Genomic DNA, 9,977 nt, shown 5'->3' with positions numbered 1-9,977 from the left:
TGAAGTTGGGAAATCAGGGACATGAATACTATTCCCCGACCCCGAAATAACCTGACCTCCGACCACGGATTGTTTTCAAGTTGTTTTGCTCCTACCCAGAGGCTCATGCTAGAGGGGTGGCAATTTCGGATAACATGTCGTGTTCATATCAGCAACTGGGTAGATTTTGGGTCAAAATAAAATCACTTAAATTTGAATAAAACTGAAAATTGAAATGTTTAGAAATGAAATTTTAATTTTGGATCCATTTCGAGTCAATCGAATGATTTTCGGGTCATTTTCGAGTTTTGTCTCATTAAATCGGGTTGCAGGGTCCGGTCGTGTCTGATATTGCCACCCTAGAACTCAGTTTGGATAGAGAGGGAAAGCGGGTCGGGCAGTTCACGAGCTACTTAATTTTATGTCCAGTTTGACTCGTCACTTAATTTTATGTCCTGTTTGACTCGTCTTGGACTTGGCTCGGACTAAACTTTAAACACGAGTTGTTCATAGCTGCTAAATTTTAATTTGAAAAAATGCATCAACTGAAATTGAGTGAAGTACTTTTATCTCAATTTTGGAGTAAAAGTTTTGGAGTGAATCTATACTCTATTTACATTCATTTTCAATTGATTTTGTTCTTCCTAAAAACTCGGTTTAATAAAACTCAAACTATTTTTTTAAAATTTTGGAGTTAGATCAAAATTTGGGAGTTAGATTAAGGATAGAGTAATGTCAAATCAGATATTGCAAACTGTGAATTGAGGAAAAAATTTAGGAACAATTTTTGAAAAAAAAGCTTAATTCGATCATGTAACATCTTGGACAATAATACATTTGTAACAGCAGGAAAATACAAAGCTCAACTACAGTCGAACAAGGTTTATTAAGCATCAACTACTATGACTGTAATCAGCTGCTATGACTTGAACAAAAGATATATTTCACCATAAGCACAGTGATGAGAACATGGTCTGTTTGAGAATAAGTTGGTGAACATGAGAAACACAGGTCCAGTTTCTGTAGAACACAAACATATGTTCTCGATTCTTTTGCTGGCGACGACTGAGGGCTGCATCTTGTAAAAGGCGAAAAGACATACTTGAAGCATTGAGATGCAGTTTCAATTCTGGTGACTTCACAAAACCTGTTTCCAGCCTGTCTGGAGTGTTCATCGAATGGCGGGAATTAATGTAATGTGTTACCTTTCCAAGCTGTGGGCAGTTCGATCAACTCAGAGTTCTTGTTCGAGTTTCTGAATATTTCGAATCAGTCCTCTAAAAATTCACTTCTATATAGATATGCATAAAATTTGAAAGACAATAACAAATGGTGCCAAGCCAACTCTTTAAAGCAAATGCCCCTTTCAGTTTCAAATTAACAAGCATCAAATCACCATTTTTTTTCATTTATTATTATTTATGTTTTAAGAGAAGCAAGATTCTAGTCTTTAGCAGATTATACAAAACCAAACAAAATCTAGAAGGGAAATCACCAAAGGATTATCTCTTTTGTAATAAACAGAAAAGATAGCTATCTTCGTTTTGGCTTCTCAGCAAGTCCAGGAGGCTGATCTCTTGATAGGCTTCATTTGCCTGTCCTCCTCGAGAGAAATCATTCCTAGGTGAGACGGATCTTCCAACATCATCTTTGCTACCAAATACCCTGCAATCGACCATGTCTGATACTTTCTTGCTTGTTTCCCCACATATCTACCTAGTTTTCCGTCATAATACTCCGGCCAGCTATCTTTGAGCAACCGGCTCTCAGCAAGTTCAATCATTTTCCTTGCAATTTGCGGTCGTCCAGTTTTGATACATGCAGCAGTTACCAGCCACAGAAGCACTGAATAAAGAATTGAAAAGTTGTTGCATGAGAAAGCCGTGGTTGTCTAAGTTGCAGGATACAGTAATAGCAAAAATGAAACAAGTACATCTTAAAGTAGACTATTATCATCAGATAAACAGCTTAAACATTATAGAAAAGTGTTGAGAACCAGCACCAGAAAAAAAAGGACTGCGCTGACATGAAAGATAAATAAACTAGCTCACTGTAGCATCACGAAATATTAGAGGCTGCAAAGACACTACAGGATCGTCAATCATTTAATATCCACTTAAAATGGGTGTCCGACATATGTTTCTTAGACAAACCCATTTATGGTAGCATCGCACGTAGATATTCATCAGCTAGTGCATCTTACACTGCTATATCTAACTATTAAGATGTACTGACAAGTGTAAAAATACATAGTCAGACTCCATTAGTCTCAATGATGATAATAACTTAATAAGCAATTGGACAGCAGTTTCAGAATCCTGTTAAAAAATACATTTGGGGATAAACTATATCAGGGAGCACCTAAAAGGGTAAGTGAGAAGCTAGCAAGGATTTGGCTTTTTATGAAAAGCTTTACTGATTGATTCATGACTAGGAAAATCCAGTGAAACAAAGTATAAAGATACTGACAAGATATATTATCTAAATAATGGGGTTGTTTTCTCTAAGGTGTTAAAGTGTGCAAACTTCAAACTAGTTTTATTCAAGGAGCTATAAGACGGCTTTCCGAATACCTTCAGCAAAATTTGAGTAAAATTTACAGTTACCATTTTGCGCTTGTTTTCCCTTTTTTTCAAGGTCAATAAAGTGGTTATGTACACGATACTCAATGTTATTAATAAAAATAACTAAAAAAATTTACACTTTATAAGGTGTGTTTCAGCCTAGAACAAACTTTCACGAAATGTTGTCACAGGGCTCAGCTAGTACATATAATTGGGCGACTAGTCAAACCGAATTATCGACTAGTGCAAAATCTTAAATTAAAATATAATGAAATAAAAAGAATAATTTCTAGAATCCTAATCAACAATGACAACACAACGTGCACATACTCATTATAAATTTTCTCCTACTCTGCTTTTATTATCTCTTAAAACTCAAACGAATATATACAGTTATGGTATATATGTGTGTTTGTGTCATTGTGTGTTTGTGTTTGTGTGTGTTAATGTATGTATATATTAACTAAAATTGATATATATATTATGTGAATATAGATTATAGTTCTACGAAGACCGCTTTTTATTGGAGACCTCGGAGACTATGCATGTCCCGCAACCAAAACATTACAAAATTAATTATTTTACAAAGCATGTTATATAAATAGTTCTATTTCATTGAAATTTTAAAAAAAATGTGTTTTGCAAGATAGACATGTTTTGCAGAAGCTATGTTTTGCAATGTCCTGCTTGCAAAACATATATGATTTTTCAAGATTATTTAACTTAATAATGATTTTTATAGAATATGAGTGGTGTCTCCGATGGTCTCCGATGAAAAGCGTCTCCATAGAACTTTACTATGTGTATATATGTATGTATAGTCGGATTATATGTATGTATATGGAATGGAATAAAGAAGAGATGTTCATAATTAATATACATATTTTGTTCTGAGAAACCACATATATACGATATATATTATTATAATAAATTTGTCAACTAGTTGACAAGTTGGACCTTCCTCGACTTACCGATATGACAACCATGACAAAAAAGTATTGTGTAATCTGTTTCCTTTTTCATTTCTAAAATCTCCTAGTTTTTTAAGAAAAAATTTGTTTCCTTCTTCATTCCTAAAAAATTCCTTCTTCCTTTCTCAAGAAAAGATTTGTTGTGTACCACATGGTCCCTCTAAAGCACTTGGTGAATGACAATACAAAGCAGAACACAAAACCTATAACAGCTAAGTTGATTATATAATATAAAACAGGTAACAATGGAAGCAAGTAACAAGAGATGAAAAGAACCTGGCCAAGATCCTCCATTGTGGTAACTCCATCTTGTATTCTTTGGATCACAACCGGTAACAATCCGCCATTCGTGATTTTCTATAGCAGGATAACATATTTTAATAGGCATCTCACCGACCAGCTCCTCCCAACGTTCCTCAATAAGATCCATAATAGCAGCAGATTGCTCAGGAGTGGCAAGAGAGGACAATATAGCAACACAGTTTCCAAGAGCAAACCATCGGAAATCCATCCGAGCAGGACTGACATTTCCAATAAAGTAGCCACCGCGGGTTGGCATGAAGTCAAATACCCACTCTGGGATTGAATCCGGAATAACATTAAACTTATTTACTGCAGTATGAGAGTACTCTTCAGTTTTATAACGGTAAATATCATTTAATTGTTGGAAGTCAAGCCAGAAATAACTTCTCATATGGTAACTTAAGGCATGTAAGCGCTTCACAATTTTTTCCATAAACTCTTTCCCTTCTGTATCAGGTTTTAGCATCGCCAATGAACATTTTAGTGACATGTAGAAAAGTGCCTGGATTTCAATAGGATAACCATAAATTCCCTGAAATATAACCAAAACATACTATTAGGCCCACTGAATATGCTGCAGAACTACAACACAGAACAACAAGAGTCGGAACGTGTGATCGTTGCAACACAGGCCAGGTTCACACATGATATGTGGCTAAGTTAAAACTGAACTTACATCAACAGTAACAATCTAACGGGATACAAGAATTCCTAGAACAATTTCCTTCAATGTCATTTAAATGATAACTAAAGCAAAATCATGGTAACATGAGATTCGCCCTTCTCAGTCTTTAAAGAGTGGATAAGGACACTAACATTATAATTATTGGAATTCCGGAGAGCTAATAAACACATAGATTTAACTTATAAATAATGATGCATAAGCTCAGAAATTAACTTACCATTCTTCGATCAATCATTGAGCATCCATCAGCACATAGAAGAGTTGGAAATGTATCAAAACCCTCAGATAAACACAGGTCTAGTATGAGTTTCATTCCTTTTTGGCACTCTGGTGTTTCAGCTAGAGTAAGATCTCCGGTACACTTTGTATAAGCCCGGAGCAGAATTATCCACCAAAATCCAGAATCAACTGGAGCAACTCGTCCAATTGCACTCTCACCAAAATCTGCCACTACACTGTCTGTTTTACGATCCGGATTATGAAGCACTTTGAAACTAGCTGGCATTGCCCCTTCACCCAGTTTGAATCTGTCTATTCTCTTTTCCCAACTTTGAAGCTGAACTGTCTTTATTAAGAAGTTTTTAACTATATCTGGTTCACCATTCATCAAAAAAGCCAGAGCACTTGGTACAAAATCCCGAACAAAAACCTGCATATCAAAAATTTGGTCAAGTCGCAAACATGTTTGCAAGATCTAACCTCATAGCAATTCTTGATGATAGGAAAAAGACTTTAACTCTTTGCTTCGATTATTTTCAACTTTAGGCATAAGTAGTCTCATGGTATCAAAAATCTTACTTTACTAAAGAATTAAGCACAATGTAAACTAGGTTTAAATAAATTGTGAATTGTAAATGGGATCTAGCTAATTGCTTATACCTGGTCATAATTTAGTACTTCCTCTGAAGCATGGTCATATGCAGCAATAGTGCCAACTGGTTGGGAGCGAAAGAACACCATAGATCGCCGTAAAGCTTCCCAAGCTTCAGCAACCATTGGATGGGGCTCAAAAGACAACCGTGCTGATGAAGCAGGGGTATCCAAGCCTGATCGCCCTCCAGGCGAGTAAGCAGTATCGAAATTGTCCAGCCCTCTGTTCAAACCAAAACCAATAGACAACTCACTCAGTGACCTTTCGTCAAACGATTTCTCCCTTTTGATATTAACCCTCGGCCTATCAAGAAGTTTTGTGAGATCAAAATCATCCATTTCAGAGATGGAGCAAATAGAGCTGACTTTCCTCATTCCGAATTCTTTAGTAGCTTCCATAACCAGCTCTATTCAACAATACCCTGAACCCACAGAACAAAACAAAAACACAAAGAACTTTAGAGCAATGCTAAACTCATAAAGATAAAATTTTACAACTAACTTACTAAACCTTGGCAAGGTACAATAACTTTTTTCACATTGCAACGTCACCGAAAGCCACGTATCATATTTATCTTCCTAGAATAATAAACATTTCTCTATATTCTTCGATATGTCCTTATCCAGATTCAAGAACTAGGAAAGTACTAATACTATAAACCGTAAACCACACTAAAATTTAAACAACTATTCCATTTAAACCAATTCACAAGACAATTTAAAAGGTGACCCTCATAGGCAATACTGCAGTATAAATACACTTGTATAATACTTCTATTACACTTAAATTACAAACAGGCCCATTAAATCATATACCATAAAGTAAATCAAGATCAATCTTAATCACATTATGCTCTTAACAAAATTACCATAATTTCCTAAACATCTAATAAATCACCGGCCAAAAAAACAAACAAAAATTGAGCACTACCAACAGCCTCTTGGTCTAATCTTATCTCACTAGCTGTCCTTTACGGCACATCGAGGGTTCGAAACTTATCAAAGACAACAAGGGTGCATGAGCGTGTTTAATCATAATAAAAACAACACACATTTTATATTAAAAAACATTAAACACATAAACACACAAACCCATCTCAAGATCACATAGTACGAGCATAATTTAATGTGAATCAACAAGCTAAGAAAAGAATATTTCAACAAGATCACAGCCAAAATATGTACATGTCAGATCTGAAATATACCTTAAGGAGCTGAAACAAGGACAAGGAGTTTTTCCGGCGAGAAAATCGGGAAGATTGCCGGAGAGATCTCCGGAGAGATGAGAGCTAGAGAGAGATGAGAAGCAAGGAGAAGGGAAAAAGAGAGCATGCTCACAAGAGGTCTGTATATATAGAGAGAGAAAGTGTTCAAGTGGGACGGACCGTCACAATCTAAGTTTAGTTCATGTAATAGAGTTTACCGGTTTAGCCGGTCATTAATTAAAGAATACAAATTATATAGTGCTTCAAGAGCTTAAAATTTTTTTGAAAATAAAATGAGACGCAAAATCAAGAGAAATATATTTATTATTTTTCGATCGTTCTAAAAAAATATGATATTGATATTATAAACATGTATCGTAGTAAAGGATTTTTTATTTAACGAGAATGTTTGACGTGATTTATTTTCCGTATAACTCGTACATATTCGTACACAATACGGAATGTTTATCGTGATTATTAAAGATGTTATTTTGAAAAGAACAAACTTGTGCTTGACTAAATCTCGTCTAACTAGAAGATAACTTAAAAACGAGCGATTGTTTGTTTTGGACCACCTTCTACTTTTGAACTAGTTTTCGACTCCGAGCGCGAGCGACTCAAAGAAAGGCGTACTGGCAGCTCGTAGTCGCGGCAAACGCAACCTAACATTATAAAATAATTAAATATTTACTTCATGATGACGTAAACATAAAATAAATATTATATTCAGTATATGATGATAATATTTTTAAAAAAATATATAATCGTTGTTACGTACAAACGTTATATACATGTATTATATATTATTTAAAAATATTTGCGGTTTCCTTGAAAACGCAAGCATTTTACTTGCAGATATTTACGTTTTCTAATAAAAACACCTGCATTTAAAAATATTTTCTTACATTTTCAAGTGTTTCGGTAACAACAGGCTAAACTGCTACTCTGTGCATGCTTGCAAGGGTCACCATTCACCAACCAACAAAAAAGTCAACGGTCCAACCTCACCATTGACGCAGACCGGTTAACCGGGAGTAACCGGTGAAAGAATAATACAGTAACGTCCAGGTAGTTGCGGACAAGAAGAGGAGATGGCACGAGAAAATCGCGGGGAAGCAAAACGACGTCGTTCTGACGTTGCCTCTCCATCCTATTTAGCTACTTTTGCAGGTGGTGGTTGAAGTAGTTTATGTTTGTGTTCTCTTCGTGGGATGGCAAGCCAAATTATAAACTTAAAATATGTGTATATACTTTTAGCTAAGTATGTGTATATAATTTTAGTTAATTGATATTCAAAATTCTATTTTAGTAAATACCAAAATTAATAAATTTTAATTATTTTAAATATAAATTAGAATTATTTAACATATGTGATCCTTCATAAAAAATTAAAATTAAAATTTCTTTTTCATTTAACCTCTGTTCTAAAAGTCGTTGATTAATCATCGGTTAATTCATGTTCCGTAACTCGCCAAACTGATTAAATATCTGATTATTCAATTAATCAGTCAATTAATCCTCGATCAATTCAAATAATCCACGATTAATCCTTATTCCGTGATTTCACCGATTAAGTCTGATTTCCGATTTTTACAACACTACATTTAGCTCATGCTCCAACTTATTTTTTTATTCTCTCAATAATCATTCTGTTTATGACGGTTGGAATTTTGACAGACACATGTTTTTAAATAAATTAATCGAATAGAAAATTTTGATTAAATATCCGCTAAAAAAATAAAAATAATATTTTTAATTAACTGGTTCGAATACTTAAAATTTAAGTGCATTCCAATAATCAAAATGCAATTTCGAAGATATATTTTTTATGATTGTATCATGATTTATATATTTCCTTGCTTTTCAAAAAAAAAAAAAAGGCATCCAATCCTCATGTAAACGTTATGTTGGATGAAAGAAGTTAAAAATTATGGGGGTGTTTGTTTCCGGCTTAAACCTTCTGGTTTATAAGTTAGAAGCACTTATTTATACTATTTGTGTAAGAAGTCAAGAAGCACTTGTAAAAAGTTAGGAATGCTAGTTTTTGTTTGAGGGCTTCTACTTATTTCTCAAACACTGTAATCACTTATAAGTCTTAATTTTTTTTTTGTCACAAGATACTTTCACGTATGATGAATTGTATTAGAATACAATAGCCGCTCTCAGGAGTTCCTTTCGTTCAACAAAGTTTACCATCTAACCCTCAGACATGCGGAGATGACCGGAGACGCTTTGACAATAAAGCTTTAATGTTCGATAAGAAAACACCCATAAATGGTCCCGTTATCGTTCTTTCTTCCACCTCGAGTACCGTTAAAAATACAATACAAATAAAACCATAATAAGTTCATACAGACAATAGAATAATGAAACTATATAAAACGAAAGACGAAAAGAGTCAACAAACTCATTAAAAGATATGAATATAATATAATTTTTTTAAAAAGAATAAGGAAAATAATATAAAAACTAATATAAAATAAATCATTAAAAAAATTTACACCAAAGAGATAGTGAGATCTCTTTGGTTAGATACATAATAAAATTTTAATTTGAACAAAATAACCGACTATTAATTTAAAATAATTTAAAATATAAATAGGAAAATATAATTGAAAATTGAAGAAAGATCTAAAATATATCTACTCAAAAATAAAACAAAATCTTGACAAGCAAAAATATCACAATTTTAGCTAATTATCATTATTAACACTACAAAAATTTGGTATACACCAATCAACAAATCAACCCTTAATGACGCAATAATACCTCGTTAAGGTACAATAAAGCCATCATATATGGCCCCCATCAATTATGGAATTCGGATACAAGAATCAGTAATTATCAAATTAAAACACAACAATTATCTTATCAAATTATCTTCTAACTGAAAGACAAAAATTCAAATTAAAACATGGAGAGAAAATTCAAATTTCAAAGATAAGAAAATTTAAAGAAAATCAATTTGTCATTCAAAAAATAACTAATATTAAGGTTTACAATTACTACTATTAACAACAAACAATATCCAAAATTACAAAACTAAAACAAAAATCATGCAATAACATTAGTCAATCAGAGTGATCTACACGCACTAATTAATACACCACTATACCACCTCTATCGCCAACATCCAAGAACTGTAAACATTCATCATGGTCCATGGACACTAGCGAAACTAGGTACCGAGGAAGAGGATACAAAACAAATAAAATCTAACCAAACAATATATAAAAATGACGAAATATGATACGAAACAACTCATAACATAATAGATTCAAGCACACGCTTATACCTAATCGTGAGGAAGATGAAATATGAACCACACAACAATGATATATATTGTAGATCAAAAATAATCACATAATCATAATCATGTAATTTTATGTTTTGGAAAGAT

At 33.4% G+C, this 9,977-nt stretch overlaps 1 protein-coding gene across 1 annotated transcript; it reads right to left on the bottom strand.

Annotated features, from left to right (window-relative positions):
* Positions 1-1,356: 1,356 nt before the first annotated feature.
* Positions 1,357-6,755, bottom strand: LOC108205019 (probable alkaline/neutral invertase D). Its single transcript, XM_017374764.2, has 5 exons — positions 6,578-6,755; positions 5,382-5,794; positions 4,720-5,151; positions 3,791-4,349; positions 1,357-1,824 (listed from the first exon to the last, which is right to left on the bottom strand). The coding sequence occupies exons 2-5, from the start codon at positions 5,769-5,771 to the stop codon at positions 1,532-1,534; spliced, it is 1,674 nt and encodes a 557-aa protein (XP_017230253.1). The 5' UTR covers positions 5,772-5,794; positions 6,578-6,755; the 3' UTR covers positions 1,357-1,531.
* Positions 6,756-9,977: the final 3,222 nt, after the last annotated feature.

Source organism: Daucus carota, chromosome 1 (assembly GCF_001625215.2).
Source record: "Daucus carota subsp. sativus chromosome 1, DH1 v3.0, whole genome shotgun sequence".
Classification (NCBI taxonomy): domain Eukaryota; kingdom Viridiplantae; phylum Streptophyta; class Magnoliopsida; order Apiales; family Apiaceae; genus Daucus; species Daucus carota.
This window is presented reverse-complemented; position numbering and strand designations above follow the sequence as displayed.

What these genes read in the sequence shown, in the direction of transcription:
- LOC108205019 (XM_017374764.2), bottom strand. Translation starts at nt 5,771, where the DNA reads ATGGAAGCTACTAAAGAATTCGGAATGAGGAAAGTCAGCTCTATTTGC. An exon ending in AAGTACTAAATTATGACCAG is followed by an intron (nt 5,152 to 5,381) that starts GTATAAGCAATT and finishes TTTGATATGCAG; the next exon opens with GTTTTTGTTCGGGATTTTGT. An exon ending in CAATGGAGGATCTTGGCCAG is followed by an intron (nt 1,825 to 3,790) that starts GTTCTTTTCATC and finishes TTCTTTATTCAG; the next exon opens with TGCTTCTGTGGCTGGTAACT.